Source organism: Moschus berezovskii, chromosome 24 (assembly GCF_049115385.1).
Source record: "Moschus berezovskii isolate FMDL1 chromosome 24, NW_MosBer_1.0, whole genome shotgun sequence".
Classification (NCBI taxonomy): domain Eukaryota; kingdom Metazoa; phylum Chordata; class Mammalia; order Artiodactyla; family Moschidae; genus Moschus; species Moschus berezovskii.
The window spans coordinates 18014352-18035076 of NC_142483.1; the positions used below are offsets into that span (position 1 = coordinate 18014352).

At 37.1% G+C, this 20725-nt stretch overlaps 1 protein-coding gene across 13 annotated transcripts in view; it reads right to left on the bottom strand.

Annotated features, from left to right (window-relative positions):
- The window catches only part of CFAP20DC (CFAP20 domain containing), a 269101-nt gene that overhangs the window by 106436 nt on the left and 141940 nt on the right, over positions 1 to 20725 (bottom strand). For 8 of the 13 annotated variants that reach the window (XM_055414220.2, XM_055414224.2, XM_055414219.2 and 5 more), the window contains 5 exons: positions 19235 to 19399; positions 5732 to 5868; positions 4902 to 5064; positions 3081 to 3197; positions 1824 to 1946 (listed from right to left, as the gene is read on the bottom strand). In XM_055414220.2, the coding sequence (XP_055270195.1) occupies positions 1824 to 1946; positions 3081 to 3197; positions 4902 to 5064; positions 5732 to 5868; positions 19235 to 19399 (705 nt within the window). Of the gene's footprint in view, positions 1 to 1823; positions 1947 to 3080; positions 3198 to 4901; positions 5065 to 5731; positions 5869 to 19234; positions 19400 to 20725 lie in introns of those variants that run through there. The other 5 variants (XM_088831655.1, XM_055414216.2, XM_055414217.2 and 2 more) reach the window with 5 other exon arrangements.

Consider the following 20725-nt stretch of genomic DNA (forward strand, 5'->3'; position numbering starts at 1 on the left):
TACTATATACTACCATTAAGATATACTGTTATAAAAACTTAAAAAAATTAATCTTTTACTCAATATTGGGATAGATCTTATAATTTCATGACCACAAAAACTTGAAAAAAATTTTCTATAAAAAGCATTATTAAAAGCAGGCTTAGTTTCTTCTTTAGAATGATATCAGGAAAAGCTGAGCATTTTCTCAACTGAATCTGTTTTTTTTTCCCTAATTTTTTGTTACACTTATTTTTTGTCAATGGTCAAAATCTTATAAGAATTTGTGTTCTGCAGAACCACAATGCAAACATGGTAATTTTACTCCTGATTCTTGACTCATATTATGTTTATCATATCATAAGAAGAATATCCAAGAGCTAAGACTGGCTAACTTGAAACTTCAAAGCTGGTACTAAAATATCAACAAACAAACAAAAAGGCCTTTAATAAAAATTAAAATGATGGCACACATAAAACCATATTCTTTTCAAGCGAATTCATCTGTTTCTTAACTTATGATTATGATTATATAACATAACTTGCCTATAAAAGGGCTATAAATATGCATTTCTTAGCTAAAATCTATTAAGGACAGGGCTTTCCCATTTTCTATAGGTAAGTGGACAGTAGCAGGTTCAATCTACTTCATCCAACCACGTTCACAGCAAACGCGGAGAGTTCTGGGTCAGTGTGGCTGTGAGTGATAATCGTTCAGTCATGTCCAACTCTTTGCGACCCCATGGACTAGAGCCCACCAGGCTCCTCTGTCTGTGGACTTCTCCAGGCAAGAACACTGCAGTAGGTTGCCATTTCCTTCTGTGGTGGATGAAATTAATAGATTCACTGGCTTGTCCTCTTCTGGACAGCAAACTCTGCCTGGTGCTAAGTGCCTAGCAGGTGCTTTGTAAACACGGTAAATGCTTTAGTAAATGTTGAGTAAGATTACAAAACCAATGTGCTTTGTTATGTACAGGAGTATGTAAAGAAAATGGGAGGAAAAGATCTTGGGAATCTACATTAGGTAATTAAACAACTTGTATGACCTAGCACCAAACATATTATTAACTGTCAAAAAGTCAAAGTAAAAGAAGTGTTTTTACACTAAAAGAACTCTAATTATCTCACTACCACATGCTTTTTTGGAATTTGCAGTTTTACCTCAAGTATTTCCATATCAATTGTAATGAATAATTTGGTATGTTTTCTTAGGAAAATATGTAAATTACTGTGTAATCACAATATTGCAGCAAACAAGATAAATGCAAGAATGATCACCTAAACATCTAATTAGTTTTTCTACACAGTCAGATTTATGATAGAGACACTAATTGCGCCTAACATTTTAATGAAGGTTTCAACACTGCATAAATAAGACTGACAAACTACAAACAATTTTCATTTATTTTCTTTTTTCCCTAGCTCAAAAACAATTTGCTTTTGTAAAAGTACCACACACCTGCTAGGCAAGATATGTTGATGGGCTCAATGCGCTATACTCCAACATCTCCATTATAAAGAGGACTGGAGAATTGCAACAATAGATAATCTTTGAGGAGGGTGGCTATGTCATAGATAATCTTTTGGGAGGGTGACAATGTCATGTGAAAACTTCACAGAGTTTTAAACTTTCATTCTGAGCAGGGTAACTTATGCATTAAAATTTGAAAATAAAAATACTCTTTGATCCATTGAAGTCTGACATAAAACTGAGTTAAAAAGATATTTTAAAAAATGATAGATTTTAGGAAATGTCTGTATCATGACTTTTCAAAATGCCCAGGCTTGAAATATTTAACATATCCATATATTATTAGCAATTATGGTATAATAAAGATGCTAACCTGCTTGATCAGGAGACTGGGGTACTGGAGAGCCGGGGTTCAATGTCTCTGCTCTTTGCTGGGACATAGTGGTGAGGACAGTTGCTTTATGTTCATCATTCCTGTTACTTTCTGAAGAATTGCCTTTAATGGAATAAATATTTTCTTCTATATTACTTCTTTTTGCATATATAAATTAATTTTTGAAAAATGGCATTTGGTATACTTTTCTATATGATTATTAAAAACAAAGTCTGATGTGACAATATAGATTATATATTTTTTTCCAGTAGAATATTTTAAGATGAACCCAGTTACATTTTTTGTAGAGGTTCATCTTAAAATTTCTTGATATTTGCATGGGGAAATTTTAAATTTAAGTTTTATGATATGTGATAAAAGGAATTCCAAAACCCATATAATTTTTTAAAGGTCCTATAATTTTTCCTTAGGTTCCATATAAAATGGAGTGTGTTTTTTCTAAATGACAATTCTTATTGAACTCAACTCTTAAACCAAGTTTGTTCCTTTAGCACCTTAAGAAAAATGGATACAGGCATTGCAGAAGTAATTTTTCTACCTACTGTTTTATAAAAATAATATGAAACCTAGCAAGAGAATTTTGGCCTCCCCAAGAAAGCTACATTTTCGAAAAATTAGGCTAACAGATGTATATATCATAGATTTTGGGCTTGATTCAGGATAGACTAATGCACGTGTATACAAATCTGTACATACCTGACTCAAATCTAGCATTTTAAGGAATAACAATAGAATAGTCGACTATATCTCTCTAATGCTTTACTGGTTGCAAAGAGTTGAAATTTTAATCTACATTATAATAGATGTCAAGAAGTCCAAAAGGAGAGACAGCAAATATAAAAACAATCTAAAATGGGCACAATTTAAAAAGAAGAGAGATAAATGAAATATGAAAAATTACGAGTTAAGTTCAATTTTAGTAAAGTCTGCAAGCAGGAAACTCCATCAAATTTGGGCCATTTTTAAAAATCAATAATTTAAGCTTATTCAGCCTTTGAGAGTAGAAGTAGGAAGTCCTCTACTTTTGTGGCACTGTCTATTTAATCCAGCAAATCTCTGTTAGGGCTCTAGAGCAATTCTTTTGTAGAAAATTTGATTTCCATAATCCTTGTAGAACAGACATTTATATTTTAAATGAATTGGTTCATAATCCTTTGAAATTTCCAACCTGCAGAGAGAGATTCCATTGCTCTGAATAATATACAGATATAAGATAGTACTGAATTAGTGCCATACCGCTGGGTGTCTCTGTCCTTTCTCTGCTGGTGCTTTTTAACCGTAATCTTCTCCTGTTATTATTCTTATCGGCTGATGGTTCTTGAGGGGGATGTGGATGCATAATATGCAGACTGGCTGGTACATTTTCATATCAAAGAACAAAAAGCCAGAACAGAAAGTACTATATAGTTTGAAATAAACTCTAAATGTAATTATAGCCATAATGAGAATGTTCACGTATCATTTTGACAAAATGTAAAGCTGTATAAAAAACACAACTTATTTCTTTTTGGGAACTAGCTATTTATTTCTATTCCCAATATTAGAACTGTATCAGGTTTTCAAAACTACTAATGCATTTTATTCATGTAATGTAACCAAAGAACTAGAAATAATTTAGATTAATGCTAATCATGCAACATGCTATATTAGAAAACATAAAAAAATGAAATCTATGGCCAACCAGTCCATTCTAAAGGAGATCAATCCTGGGTGTTCATTGGAAGGACTGATGCTAAAGCTGAAACTCCAGTACTCTGGCCACCTCATGCGACGAGTTGACTCACTGGAAAAGACTCTGATGCTGGGAAGGATTGGGGGCAGGAGAAGAAGGGGACGACAGAGAATGAGATGGCTGGATGGTATCACCGACTCGATGGCCATGAGTTTGAGTGAACTCCGGGAGTTGGTGATGGACAGGGAGGCCTGGAGTGCTGTGATTCATGGGGTCGCGGAGAGTCGGACACGACTGAGGGACTGAACTGAACTGACTGAACTGATGGCCAATACTGAGAAATTATTTTTTCCGTTAAAAGACTGTGGCTAGCTATCATTCAAGAAGCACTTAGAGGGTAATTTCCAAAAGAACCCTGGAGAAGTGAGATCAATCTTGAAGAATTCTTAATTTCTGTAATAATAATAATATTCATAGCAGCAGCATCTGATATTTACTGAACACTTACATTCTTGGCACAATACAATGCGCTTGACTGACTGTCCTCATTGAATCCTCAAACTGACCCTTTAAGGCAGCTGTTATTTCTTTTTACTACTAGTGATAGTAGTAACTGTATCCTTACTGATGAAGAAACTGAGGCTCGTAGTTTTTAAGAAAATTGATCAAGGTCTCACAGACAGTGATAAAACTGGGACTGAATATCTGTTATTAATTTCCTCATCTCAGTTTTATATTCCAATGGAGATACAGTCTCTAACAGTGATCATTAATTTCTAAATCAAATGAACCCAAATGCCTCTCCCCTTTTCAATGCTGATAAAAGTCAGACCAGTAAAAGTGGACAAACTGACAGGGAGTGGTAAGCCTTGGGTTCTGATTTCCATTCTTACCAATAACTACCAATTGCAAACAAATTGCAAATCACTTAGTCTGTTAGCCCTGAACTCTCAATCTTATATAACTTGGGATAAAAGTCTTTTCTTTACTAACGGGGCTATTTTTTGTAACAGGGAGGGAAAATAAAGAGCACTTTACAAATGGAAGGTTAATTAAAAGACAAAACTAAGAAAACTTAAAATGCTCATGGGGTTTGCAAAACATAGCAATAATTGGATACTACATTTTATCACTAGTCATCAGAAAGTAAAAACACGGGGTACTATAGCAATGTAAAATAACAATAAATAGAATGATAGGTTCCAGAAAATAATATATATATATAAAAGCACACTATTCTAAACATATTTCATGATCTACCACCATTTTCATTTTTAAATGATAATTCTGTGAACTTAAGATCTAATCAAGAATATAACTATGAATTTCTTATTAACATTTCTCACTGTTTTCACTAGCTATCAATCTTTATGCAGCATTCTTACCAAGAACAGGTACAATCTGCTTTATTTGGCCAATATTTTCTTTATCTCCTTGTGCCTCAGACTCAGATAACAGCAAGGTTGACATTTCTGCACTGTTAACACACTTCTCCACTGTAGACTGCTGGCGTGATCGGTTATTTTTGAGCCCAACAGATCTTACTGTCTATAAGGAAAAAGAATTAATTTATATTTTAAAATATAGGAACTGCATTTATTTCTTGTAGACTATACATAGAAGAAATAATAGTTGGACAAATAGAGTAAGGTTAAAAAAAAAGGTAATGAGAACATTAAAAAGTTGGAGAGGGAAATTATGGTAGAAAATTAGAAAGAAATGGAAGGATAAATATAATGTGACATAAAACAGAAGACAAGCAAATCTTATAGAAACATAAATTAAAATGTGCTTATTTGCCACACTCCATCTTTAGCAGGTAGGAGTTGAAATGAAAATCACTGTGTATGTCAGATACTCAGAGGAAATTAAAAATAAAAATATAACACTTGAGAATCTGTTCATTGTAAAGTATTTGGTGATGATCCAACTCCTTTTTGAAAGAGACTAGAAAATGTGCTCACATATCTTTGTCTTTAAGTTTTGTGAACATATTTAATGAACAGAATACTCAAAAATGTTAACTGTGTTGACATGACAGAAAGAAAACAGTTTTGGTGTCTTCTAAAATCCAGAATTTCTGTTCCAAATTTATTCAAGACTTATGCTTTTGGCATGCAGTCTCTCTCCCTTCCTTTTCCCCTGTGAATGGGAGAAAACCCTTCCCCTCCCATACCACCCATGCTTAGATAAGCTCTTCAAACCTTGCTCCTACCTCACTGGATAGCCTCATGTTATTTCTTCTGCCAGAGGGTGGAGGTGGTCCAAGAACTCTGGACCCAAAGGCGATATGACAAACATCTTGACGTTTACTGTTCCTCACGCTAACTGTTCCTCTGTTAATGAACTGATCTGTTTTGCAAAAGGAAGGTAATAATAGTCCTTAATTAATAATAATAATGACTGTTAATAATAGTCATTAATGGGCGTAATGGCAAACACTATGTTGCAGTATTCTGAAAACAAAATAGAAGGCACATATGATCTGAATCCTCCCCTGCTTTAATCCATCCACCTTCCCGGGGCACTTACAAAAGCACAGATACTGAGGTCCAACATCATATCTATCAGATATGCATTCAAGAATTAGAATTTTGTTGGGGAGTCAAGAAATCCATAATCTGCACAGGTTCCCCCAAGTGGTGTTTGTGCTAAGTATCTTTTGAGAACCACTACCACAAATGTTTTTCCTCATAAAAAAAGACAAAAAAAAAAGCAAAGGAAGCTACTGAAAAATACATCATTTTTTCTCTTTAAGGGAATAATTAAAATAAAAATAACTCAACTGAACAAGTATTTCAGCACTCAGGCATTTCCTCGAAGTTGTCAGTGACACAAAATGGATAATACACATTGCTTGCCCTCAGGGAGTCTGAAGGGAAGTGATAGTATAGGTAAACAGGGAGCTACAACATAAGGAAGACCAGTGAGAATGAAGAGGAAGTGACTTCTTGAATAAACCCTGAATGAATGGTAAGATCTCAAGAGTAAGAGATATATAGGCTAGTGGCTCAGATGGTAAAGAATCTGCCTGGAATGCAGGACATGCAGGTTCAATCCCTGGGTAGAGAAGATCCCCTGGAGAATGGTATGGCAACCCACTCCAGTATTCTTTCCTGGAGAATCCCATGGACAGACCAGTCTGGCAGGCTACAGGCTATAGGGTGGCAGAGAGTCAGACACGACTGAAGCAACTTACCACCATGTGTCCAAGGCAGAAGAGAGTAACTGAATAAAGAAAGGCATGAAAGAATAAAAGAGTGAGGTATGTTTGGGGAATAATGACATCACCAGCCGAGCTGGAAGAACAGGGTTGGGTCACAACGAAAAGGGCCTTAAAACGATAACAGCCTATTCTCAAACTGGTAGGCAATCACAGAATAGGTACGGAATCACTAAAGGTTTTTGATTCAGGGAATCATCTCTACTGAAATGCTGGAAAGCATGTGGAGAAAAGGGAACCTTTCTACAGTGCTGGTGGGAATGTAAATTGGTACAGCCACTATGGAGAACAGTATGTGCTGTGCTTAGTAGCTCAGTTGTATCCAACTCTGCAACCCCATGGATTGTAGCCCGCCAAGCTCCTCTGTCCATGGGGATTCTCCAGGCAAGAATAATGGAGTGGGTTGCCGTGCCCTCCTCCAGGTGATCTTCCCAACCCAGGGATCGAACCCAGATCTCCCACATTGCAGGCAGATTCTTTACCATCTGAGCCACCAGGGAAGCCCATGGAGAATAGTATGGAGGGTCCTTAAAATACTAAAAATTGAACTACCATATGATCTAGCAATCCCACTCCTGGACACATACCCAGAGAAAACCATAATTCTAAAAGATACATGCATGCCAATGTTCACTGCTGCACTATTTACAATAGCTAGGACATGGAAGCAATCTAAATGTTCATCAGCCAAGGAATTGATAAAGATGTGGTACATATACCAAATGGAACGTTAATCAGCCATAAAAAGTCACAAAATCTCGCCACTTGCAGAGACATGGATGGACCTAGAGAGTGTCATACATAGTGAAGTAAGTCAGAAAGAGAAAAACAAATATCATATAATATTACTTATGTGTGGAATATAGAAAAATGTACAGATGAACTTATCTGCAAAGCAGAAACAGAGACACAGATGTAGAAAACAAAGGTAACGGTACCAAGGGTGGGACGGATGGGATGAATTGGGAGATCAGGATTGACATATACACACGACTATGCATAAAATTGATAGCTAATGAGAACCTAGTGTATAGCACAGGGAACTCTACTCAGTATTCTGCAGTGACCTAAATGAGAAGGAAATCCGAAAAAAGAGGCGATATGTGCATATAGCTATTTCAGCTCTTCATACAACAGAAATTAACATAACATCGTAAAGCAACTATTTTGCTAAGTCACTTCAGTCGTGTCCGACTCTGTGTGACCCCATAGATGGAAGCCCACCAGGCTCCCCTGTCCCTGGGATTCTCCAGGCAACTATACTCCAATAAAAATTAGTTAAAAAAAAGCTTTTAGTCCAACATAAGGAACATCTTTTTTTAATTAAAGCATGTCTAGTTGTTGTGGTGGTGAATTTTCTGTCATTTTGAAGGTGTTTGAACAGAAGTCTGGAAAGCTATTTTGGATATTATAAGGCAGATTCTCTAATTTCTATTTTTAGCCTAGTCCTCTCTTCTGAGTCACTTGTTCTATCCAGTGGCCTTCTTGATCAGCTTCTTCTAAATGTATCAAAGCCACCTAAAACCAAAAATCTGGTCTAATGAACGGCGTCATAAACAATTCAGGTTGAAATGTCAGAATCTTGACGTGAACCTTGATCCAAGAGACCATCATCCCTCTCCTGGATGATCACAAAGCTGCTCAACTGATCTACCAAGTTCACTCTGGCTCCCTGTCCCATGGTCTCTCCAAAATGTAGCCAAAATGATCTTATATAAACATCTGATTGAATTATTCCTCTTTGTCACTTAAAATTTTTCACTGGCTTCCCTGCCACTCTTAGGATTAAAAAGAAAGCCCTTAACACTGCCTGCAATAACTTGCATGTTCCAGTTTTGGCTCAGCCTTCACACCTCCCATCTTCTGCTCTCGTCTCTCAGTTCTTCCTTCATATCAGAGCATTCATACATGCTGTTGCCCATGGCAGGAAGGATCTTCCTTCCCCTCTTGGCCCTTATGTTTCAGATCATGTATCACTTGCTCAGACTAGTCTTCCCAGACCCCTCTGATGAGGGTACAAAAATTAGGTACTCCCATAAGCTTTCCCTCACAGAACTTGTCAGACTTGCGCTTTCACATGTTTATGGGATTCTCCAATGATGCATATTTCAGCAGATACAAACTCAGTGGTCTGCTTTGTCATCCCTGATTTGCTAGCCTACTGCTTGACACACAGCAACAGACCTTTGCTGAGCAAACCAAATGAATCGTAAAGAATAACGGGTCAGAAGGGAAGTTGGATTAAATGACTAAATATTTCTAACTACTGTTGAAACTTATTTTTAAGAAAAAATCTACCTGAGAGTTTTGTGTGAATTGAGAAGGACGACTAGCCTGAACAACTGCCAAGGTGTGGGGGATGAAAAAGAAGGGTCAACAATGACAAAAACATTGATACTTAGACGAACTGCATGGCTTTTAACAGCTGCTGCGCTATGGCACCAGAATCAGATGCCTAACTCAGCTTACATGTGAAATTTCCTAGTGTTAGCAAATGGACTTGGCTATGTGTGCAACTGCATCTTTTTCAGTCATTTACAAATAATCATTTGGAGTCAATAAAAATATTGCTAGTTTCTTAGGATCAGCAAAAGAAAGAAATGGCATTCAAATTCCAGGCCAGTTGGAAAAATCTATTTCAGATTCATCATTTGTACCTTCTGTGACTAAACAGAAAAAATCCTATACATTGGAAGGACTGATGCTAAAGCTGAAACTCCAATACTTTGGCCACCTCATGTGACGAGTTGACTCGCTGGAAAAGACTCTGATGCTGGGAAGGATTGGGGGCGGGAGAAGAAGGGGACGACAGAGAATGAGATGGCTGGATGGTATCACCGACTCGATGGACATGAGTTTGAGTGAACTCCGGGAGTTGGTGATGGACAGGGAGGCCTGGCGTGCTGTGATTCATGGGGTTGCAAAGAGTCAGACACGACTGAGTGACTGAACTGAACTTATTCTCAAATGTGGATATTCCTGGAAAGAAGAGCCACTGAGAGTCTTCAAGGGGTATATGGGATATGGTGTAGGCCTTTATGGGAGTTTTTGATACCAGAATAGAAGCTTTTTTTCTAACTTCCAATCATAGAAACCATTTGGCTATCGGCATATCTTTCTGTTCAAACATCATACATGTGCAGTTTCTTTGATTTTTTTCATATTCTTCATCTATATATAGGTTTCCCCCACTCCCCACAACAATTTAAGTTTCTTTGAGTAGAAAGACCATTTATTTGGTACTCCATGTACACTTATCTGCTGAGCCCAGCAGAGAACATGGTAGACAAAGAATAAATCTCACCAAAATTGTGAACAGTATTCAAGATTAAAAGGTAAACTTTTGGGGGGAGGGAGTATCTTAAAAAATTATACTGTGACAGTTCCAGCTATAAATTCCTAAATACCTTGAATTTCTCAGAGGAATCTCTTGCTTAGCAGTGTATAGACAATGGTAATTAAAACTATAATTAAGCTTGATGTAATTCCTTAAAGCACAGAGAATAGGATGTATTTTATAAGAGAGTCTACTATAGGATTTCTTTAAAGAGCAATCTACCACCATGTGGTTAAATGGATATCTATTTTTTAAGTTTTACAAATTTTAGCGTACCTTTTTCCCTTCACAAAGCAAAGTATACAATACTCCTCCATTTAGTTATTTCTTTAATTAGCAGGCCTTTAACAATTTATTAGTATAATTAACACATATACATTCGTAAAGCCTGTTTCACTTTAATGATTCTGTTTATAATCATATAGAAATTGTCATAATTATCCATGTAAACATGCATCATGCTCTGTATCCACTGTAATAGGGTTCTAATTAAAAGCTACAAGAAAAGTAATTTAGACCTTTGGTTTCTAAAATAAAAAGTAGAAGGGACAAAGTTTCTATAATGAGAAAAAATCTTAAAGAAAACTACAAGCAGAAATGCATGCCTTTTGAATTCTAAAAGGAGTTCTTTTAAGAGCTGATATCAATATGCATAACAGAAGGTTAAAAATCAAGATTAGATTAAAGTCATGCTCTAGGCATTTCATTTTCTCGAGTTTGCGGAAAATGAACTTGGTGTAGGTCAGAGATGTTACCATTAATTATTTTGCTATTTTACTGAGGGGTACAGCCTTTGTAGTTAGATTATAAAACCTGAGGGTCTACTCTCTAATTGTCTTTTAGAAAAATAAACATTCATTTTTGTCCCAAGATACAATGTTCTAATTGTTATAGTCATTTAAGTTTGCAAGGTTTTCAAAGATTAACTAGAAAAACCTGCTGAATCTTCAACTCTAATCATTGAGAGGTCATTCTTAAGACTTACATCTATTATCTAACAATCAAATCAGAATTAAACCTGCTACAAGAATCCAGATTTTGAACTGGATTTTTATTATAGGTACAACAGTGGAAACCGTGTCAGACTTTATTTTTTTGGGCTCCAAAATCACTGTAGATGCGGATTGCAGCCATGAAATTAAAAGACGCTTGCTCCTTGGAAGGAAAGTTATGACCAACCTTGATAGTATATTAAAAAGCAGAGACATTATTTTGCCAACCAAGGTCCGTCTAGTCAAGGCTATGGTTTTTCCCATGGTCATGTATGGATGTGAGAGTTGGACTGTGAAGAAAGCTGATCGCCAAAGAATCGATGCTTTTGAACTGTGGTGCTGGAGAAGACTCTTGAGAGTCCCTTATACTGCAAGGAGATCCAACCAGTCCATTCTAAAGGAGATCAATCCTGGATGTTCATTGGAGGGACTGATGCTAAAGCTGAAACTGCAATACTTTGGCCAACTCATGCGACGAGTTGACTCACTGGAAAAGACTCTGATGCTGGGAAAGGTTGGGGGCGGGAGAAGAAGGGGACGACGGAGAATGAGATGGCTGGATGGCATCACCGACTCTGTGGACATGAGTTTGAGTGTACTCCGGGAGTTGGTGATGGACAGGGAGGCCTGGCGTGCTGTGATTCATGGGGTCGTGGAGAGTCGGACACGACTGAGCTACTGAACTGAACATTGTTATAAGGAATATCAAAAACACAAAAAGGCTGATCTAGTACAGCAATAGTATTTTAGACAAAGTACTTAAACTTTCTAAGCCTCACCTTCTTCATTCATAAGATTGAGATAATAGTAGTACTTAAATCAGGCATTTTTGTTAAGATTATCTGAAACAACCCATGTAACATACTAAATACTGTGCTTAATAGGGAGTGAATGTCTATAAATATGATACTAATATCTTTCATCTTGAATAAAATTTAACAATTTATGAAGTCCATTCACCATCATTTATTCCTTCATCCACCAATTCTTTCAGTAGTGACTGAACACCTAGTCTGGGCAGACACTGCTCCAAGCACTGAATAAGACAAGGAATAAGGCGGACACATAACCTCCTCCAAGGCACTCACAGTCTCACAAGGGAGATCGATACTATAGCAAATAAATCATAAATAACTACGTGATTACAATTGTGGTAAGAGTTATGAAGGGAAGGTTCAGTGTGTTTGACAGGTGGCTGTTATCTAGTCTTTAGGGTCAGGGAAATGACATTCAATTTGAGATTGAAAGGATGATGGATATGATGATGTGTACATGATCTCTATGGAATTTTCAATCACTTGGTGTCATCTTATTCTACCTCTACAGATGAAGAAACTGAGGCTCACTATGTTTAGAGATCTGTCCACTCGGAGCCTGGGCTCAGACTCTTGGTGCCCTCTTTCGCCACACGTGGTGGTGGGCCTTAGGTGGGCTGGGGGCACACAGGGGATTCTTTCCTTGTCTACTCTTTATATTCTGTGCAGTTTTATAAAGCCATCTAATTGAAAATTTTTGCTTTGCTATCTGAAAAGTGTGTCCAATAGTAATGATTTGGATAAGTATGAGAACTTCATGAATATGATAATTAAAATATTTGGTGAAGACTACTGGGGTTCATGAGAAATCAAGAATAGAATATAATACTGTAATAATCTTTTCTAGAGAGAATAAAGTGGTGGTATTGGGGAGGGCCAAATGAAGTGGCTTGAATGCCAGGCAGGCAAAATATAGTGACAAGAAATCACACAGAGAATGCAGGGAGAACTGTGGCTAAATTGAGAATGCACATCCCATGCAAAGTACTTTAATTACAAGCTTTTAAAATGTAAGAAAAATGTCTATTCAGGTTTTCTGCTTATTTTTTTTTTAATTGTGGCATTTCTTTAACCCTAAACCAAGGAATACCAGAAGTCTGGCTTAAGAACAGAAGAAATTAGAGTGTCTCACTTGTTCCCGAAGACAGAGTCTAACTCTTTTTTCTTTAAGATTCTACTTTACAGTAGATTTTGTTGCTTGATTTGAAATTTGCTTTCATAATGTCCAAAGCAAAGAAGATATTCTATTAAAGATCTCACCAATGCCAGCTATAGTTAGATCACTATGTCATGGTTTTGCTAGATGCTTTCATTTATATGTCTGCAATTGAGCTAGGAGATAGGGATGTCAGTCTCTTCTTATTTAAAAAGGACTAAAAATCCAATAAGATTGCTGCTGTGGAAAGGAGGGCACTTGGGAAAACTATGTCCTAATTTTTAAGCAAATTACTAGTTTTGATTTGTGCTTAGTGGACCACTGCATCTTGTCATTAGTAGCTGAATGCTCGACTTCAATAACTAGATCTGATTCTCTGGTTCAATTAAAGTAGGGTTCCATTAATGAAAATAAGATCATCAGATCCTACAGTCCTCTGCAGACTAACAATCATTAGCTAATGTGCACTGGGAACTGACAAAGTGAACAGTGCAAATGTGTGGTAACAGACTTTTTGGAAACACAATTATTTTATTAATTTCATTAAATGCTATTGAAGACCTAAATGTAAGACCAGAAACTATAAAACTCCTAGAGAAGAACATAGGCAAAACATAAATCACAGCAGGATCCTGACATAAATCACAGCAGGATCCTCCATGACCCACCTCCCAGAATATTGGAAATAAAAGCAAAAATAAACAAATGGGACCTAATTAAAATTAAAAGCTTCTGCACAGCAAAGGAAACTATAAGCAAGGTGAAAAGACAGCCTTCAGAATGGGAGAAAATAACAGCAAATGAAACAACTGACAAATAATTAATCTCTAAAATATATAAGCAGCTCCTTCAGCTCAATTCCAGAAAAGCAAACGACCCAATCAAAAAATGGGCCAAAGAACTAAACAGACATTTCTCCAAAGAAGACATACAGATGGCTAACAAACACATGAAAACATGCTCACCATCCCTCATAATCAGAGAAATGCAAATCAAAATCACAATGAGATACCATTTCACACCAGTCAGAATGGCTGCTATCCAAAAGTCTACATGCAATAAATGCTGTAGAGGGTGTGGAGAGAAGGGAACCCTCTTACACTGTTGGTGGGAATGCAAACTAGTACAGCCACTATGGAGAACAGTGTGAAGATTCCTTAAAAAACTGGAAATAGAACTTCCATATGATTCAGCAATCGTACTCCTGGGCATACACACCAAGGAAACCAGAATTGAAAGAGACACATGTACCCCAATGTTCATTGCAGCACTGTTTATAATAGCGAGGACATGGAAGCAACCTAGATGTCCATCTTTAGACGAATGGATAAGAAAGCTTTGGTACATATACACAATGGAGTATTACTCAGCAATTAAAAAGAATACATTTGAATCAGTTCTAATGAGATGAATGAAACTGGAGCCTATAATACAGAGTGAAGTAAGCCAGAAAGAAAAACACCAATACAGTATACTAACGCATATATATGGAATTTAGAAAGATGGTAACCTTAACCCTGTATATGAGACAGCAAAAGAGACACAGGTGTATAGAACAGTCTTTGGGAATCTGTGGGAGAGGGCAAGGGTGGGATAATTTGGGAGAATGGCACTGAAACATGTATATTATCATATGTGAAATGAATCACCAGTCCAGGTTTGACGCATGATATAGGATGCTCGGGGCTGGTGCACGGGGATGACCCAGAGGGAGGATAAGGGGAGGAGGGATGTGGGACGGGGGTTCAGGAGGGGGAACTCATGTACACCCAGGGCGGATTCATGTCAATGTATGGCAAAGCTAACCAATATAATAAAAATAAATAAATAAATAAAATTAAAATATATGCTGTTTCATTTTTACTATTAAAAAAAATGCACTCTAAAACAGAAGGTTCAAGGTTTCCTTTATAGCTCGGGTGAACATGCCAGAAAACATCCATAGGAAGCAGCTACTTCTTTCTGTAGTGGCATACTGTCTCTTAGCATGCACATTTATAATAAAATATCACAATTTACGTAAGTACTGTTAGTTACAAGAGCACCCAGCCACTTTTCATGCAAATCAAATCTCATCATGGGGAGCCCATATTTTAGAAAGACACAAAAACAAATACTTCAAATGAAGAAATACCTCCTGCTTTTCCCATGATTAAAAAGTCTGTCCTTAGGCGTTAGTCATTAGCTACACCTTTCAAATAAAATCTCTCACACAGAGAACAATAATTTTTATTATAATCACTTATAGTAACGTTCAAAGCCCACAAATGTCAAAATAAGCAACTGAAAAGTATTTGCAAAAAGCAAACTACAAAGTTCGATGCACGTTTATGTAAATTTTACCTGCTGCACATGTGCTATGAGATTTACTTCAGATGAACAATCATAAACCATATGGTTATAAATGAATATAAGTACATTTGAGTTTCATAGGACAGAAGAAATAAGCTTTTCAATGGTGATTATTAATTTTCTGTATAAACAACTCATGTTGACTATCCTTATGCACTGAAAGTCCATTTGCGGAATTAGAAAAATATATACTAACTTAACCGTCTTCTACAAGCTGGGATTGAACATGGCCTATGAAAAAGTTTGTTTAATTGTAATACTGTGTTAATGATGCATTTAATATTTATTCAAATTTCTCTTTATTCTCTGGCATTACAAGTGCCCTTGAAGTTTAGATTTAAAATAAAGACATAAAATATCTGGATATAGACTTGCATTTTCATTTAAAGACACAATTCTTAAAACATTAAGCTAGAGAGACAGAAGAAAAAAGGAGCATTTACAACTACAAAGAGCTACCTAATAGGCTTTGCAATCATTTCTGTTATGGAAAGTTATCACAGCCTGTTAGATACAGACAGAGTGTTTGGTTATGCGAAACACTCTTACTCATTGTATTCTGTGGAGACTTTTCCATTAAAACTGAATTATGATGTGAGGTGTTTACAGTGGCTATCTGGGTAGTGAGAACTTTTTATATATTTTCCAAAGGTTCTGTAATGAACACAGATTGCATACATTCTCTTTCTCTCCCTCTCTATCTAAACATAGTATACATAACAAATTCTCACGATCAGTGTTCTCACTGCTATCATAAATTCTTGCCTAAAGATGGCAACTGTCAAAAGCAGGTGATGGAAATATGGGGGATTCACTATGTAGTCTCTCTACTTTTTTGTGAGTTTGGAAATTTCATTACAAAGGACTGAAGAATACAGTGTCAAATTCTCTTACAGGGTTTATACTGAAAAAGTTAACAGAACGGTCCCAAATCTCCATAAATATGCAATAAAAATATACCAAGAATAAATAAATATTGGATAAACATAGAGAATAAAAGTGAGTTATGAGTTTGAGCAAGCCCCGGGAGTTGCTGATGGACAGGGAAGCCTGGTGTGCTGCAGTCCATGGGGTCGCAAAGAGTCAAACACGACTGAGCAACTGAACTGAACTGAACTGAAAAGTGAGTCTGCTTTTGTCACTCATTCATCTCATCATTGGAGGAAATGGAAGTTCACTCCAGTATTCTTGCCCGGAAAATCCATTGGAGAGAGGAGCCTGGAGGGTTACAGTCCATGGTGTCACAAAGAGTCAGACATGACTTATCATGCACGCAATGCATTTCATCATGGTCATCTCTTTTCTCCTCTTTCTACTTTGACCACTCTTGAATTTTGACAACTTTTTCTTCCCCACCTGTTATCTGAGAACCAACACACCCTACAAGTTCCCCCACCCTTCACCGTGATTTCTCTCAAGGTTATCACCTTCGTGGGGATAAGTGATCCAGTCACTCATTCAGGGTTCTCAAACCTAGTTATATGTCACAAAAGCTGGAGAAGTTTAAAAAAACAAACAAAACCCCACCGAGGGCAATTAAATCAACATTTCTGGGGGTGAAGCATAGACATTAGGGGAAAGTATTTTTTAAATCAGTTATTTTTACACAATGGAGTATTATTCAGCCATTAAAAAGAATACATCTGAATCAGCTCTAATGAGGTGGATGAAACTGGAGCCTATTATACAGAGTGAAGTAAGCCAGAAAGAAAAACACCAATACAGCATACTAATGCATATATATGGAATTTAGAAAGATGCAAATGATAACCCTGTATATGAGACAGCAAAAGAGACACAGATGTATAGATCAGTTTTGGGGACTCTGTGGGAGAGGGTGAGGGTGGGATGATTTGGGAGAATGGCACTGAAACACGTATGTTGTCATATGTGAAATGAATCACTAGTTCAGGGTCAATGCATGTTATAGGATGCTCGGGGCTGGCATGCGGGGATGACCCAGAGGGAGGATAAAGGGAGGAGGGAGGTGGGAGGGGGGTTCAGGAGGGGGAACTTATGTAAACCCGGGGTGAATTCATGTCAATGTATGGCAAAACCAACCAATATAATATTGTAAAATAATTTGCCTCCAATAAAAAATTAATTAATTACAAAAAAAAAATGTCCCAAGTGATTCTAACATACAGGAAGCTGAGAACTGCTCATCTGAATAACAGATTTCTTGATCTGTAAGTACTATTCACTTGTTTGGTCAATAGCTATGGGTGTCCAATACAGAGGTAGAAAACTGGCAGCCCTGGCGTGTTTTGTCTGACTCTAAGAGTGTTTTCAAAAATGTTTAGAGTTTAGACAATATTTTAAAATTGTCAAAGAGAAGGGGACAACAGAGGATGAGATGGTTGGATGGCATCACCAACTCAACGGACATCAGTTTGGGCAAACTCCAGGAAATGGTGAAGGACAGGGAAGCCTGGCGTGCTGCAGTTCATGGGGTTGCGAAGAGTCGAACAGGACTGAGTGACTGAACAACAAATGCTGTTATAAACACTGGGGTACTGAGTTCCTCTTGAAAAAAAAATGAAAGATCTGGTGAGACTGCGTTCTTGCAAGGCAAAATTTGGCTAGAACTGAACTGCAGCTGTCCCTTCTAGGCTGAGAACAAGAATCCAGTTTGCTGTAGTTCTCACCACTCCCTTATGGCTCACTCACAGAAGCTGAGTGTTAACTGCCATGTACTGTGATTCATGGGGTCGCGGAGAGTTGGACACGACTGAGTGACTGAACTGAACTGAACTGAACTGAACTGTATCATTTGTATCAGTTGTGGATATTACTGTTTCAACAGTAAAGAACAGTTTCTTTGAAGCACGATCTTATTCTTCTTCCCTAACTGCTCCCCTCCACTCCCAACAGGGCTCACTGCAGAAGTAGAAACTGTTTCTGTGGGTTGGATGTCCAGGCATTGGGCTCAGTTCACTCATTTCTGTTATCTGACGGGCTACTGTCATATAAGTGTGCAGCACCAGGCCAAACATATGGCAAACATTGTGTTAGGTGGTAGGGATATAGAAGAATGATGTGCAGTGCTCTGTTTGAGAGTCACACTTTATTGGGAATGAAAGAATATTAATTAAAAAGTATTGCAAGGAACAAAAAGACATCACAAAAGAACAGTGCTTGTTAGGACAGAAGAGGTGTCATTTGAGTTGGATTTAGGAAGACAAATTGAGCGTTTTTCCAGGCAGAAAGGCAAAGAAGCCATTTTAGGCCAATGAAACAGCAATCTCAAAATAAGAACATATGAAAGCTGCAGAGAGTGGTCAGAAATTAACACATGGGGAATGAGAGAAAGGGTCTGGAGATGAAACTATGGAGTAAGTTTGGAATAAGGGAGACTTGACTTTGTGTGAGTCCCCAGGGGCTTTTTTCATTTTGTCTTCTAAGATAGTAGGAAAGGCATTAAAAGTCTTTAATCAAAGAGCACCATGGTTACATTTCTATTTCTATTATCAGAAAGAGAAATCTGACAGCAATGTGAAGATTAACTGGGAGGGTAAGGTTAAGTGACAGTGGGAACCCAAACAGTGAAAGTAGAATAGGATCAGATTTGAGAGATGACTTGGAGGTGTAACTGGCAGGGATTGGACACACATGGGAAGAGAGGAATAACCAAGGATGTTTGACTTAACGTATAAAAATCGAGAAGCTATTTTAGTTGCTAAAAAAGAAATTTAAAATGATTTATCACAGACAAGAGCTGATGTTAAAGTGATTTAATACATAACATCAAGCTATGAAGCATCATTGCCAGGCTGTTCCACCACCCTCTACTTTTTGGCCTTAAAAATAAAGAGGCTTATACTTTAGGACTTGAGTACATACCTGATTCTGCTGAACTCAGAGGATGACCCCCAAATTTTATTTCCGTTTGGCGGAGTTTAGTCATGTTTAGCAGCTGTGTGACTTGTGGAACATCGGTCGTTAGTTGGCAGCTTCGTGGAATAATGTCTATAGGTTCATCTGTTGGAAAGGGAGCATCATGTCCAGCTAGAAATAAAGACAAACATTCATTCCCCAAATGTAAGCAATTTTTGCCGAATGGACATACCTTATAAATGAAACCAGTTAAACATTTTGGAGTATGACTTTGGAGGGGTTACTCAATGTTATATAGTCTTGGTTACCTCATCTGAGCATAAGTAATTTTAAGGTTTACTTTCTGGGATTGTAGAGAGGATTAAATGAGATAGAGTATCAATATATGGAACAGATTCAGAGACTTCTGCAATAAATGAGAGCATTGATTGGAAATATTTTATATTTGTTTTTTAATACTACAGTAGGACTCAAGGAGATCAATCCTGGATGTTCATTGGAGGGACTGATGCTAAAGCTGAAACTCCAATACTTTGGCCACCTCATGAGACGAGTTGACTCACTGGAAAAGACTCTGATGCTGGGAAAGGTTGGGGGCAGGAGGAGAAGGGGACGACGGAGAATGAGATGGCTGGATGGCATCACCGACTCTGTGGACATGAGTCTGAGTGTACTCCGGGAGTTGGTGATGGACAGGGAGGCCTGGCGTGCTGTGATTCATGGGGTCGCGGAGAGTCGGACACGACTGAGCGACTGAACTGAACTGAACTGAACTGAGGACTCAGAAGAACCAGCTCAGTATGCTCAATGAAGGTTTCTGGGATTACACTACCTCATTTATAGAAGGTCACTAAGTACAATGACATTACTGAGTAACCGCCTAGAGCCATTACATGAGTCAGTTTTCTAACTTTTCATTTTGAAATAAATTTAGATTTACAGAAAAGTTACAAAAATAGTACAGAGTTCCAATATACCCTTTACCCAGCTTTCCCTAATGTTAACATCCAATCTTCAAATACTTTCAAAGAAAAAAGTAGTTTAATTGAAGTAGTATTTTTATTATTATAGCTTGCATTTCCAATGAGATTTCATATTATTCATATATATTTATATGGATATTTAATTTTTTATTATAATAAATTTTCTGTTCATGTTCTTAACCCATTTTACTACTATGTTATTTAAAAAAGCTATTTATATGACCTATCTTGTGGCAAAGATATTAAGCTTTGTCATATGTAACGAGTAGGAATTTAGTTGCTGTTAACATTCCAAAAAGAAGTTTTACTATGTGCATCAAAAGCCTTAAAAATGTCCATGATATTTCACTCAATAATTTCACTTATACATTAAAAAAATTAGAAACTCAGATGAAGGTCAGTATAAATGTTTCTAATTTCTGAAACAACTTGAATTTACAGTTAAGAGTTTATAAGACGCTGTATTTACGAAGATGGAAAGGTTCACGATAAGATGTTAAATGAACGTAATATA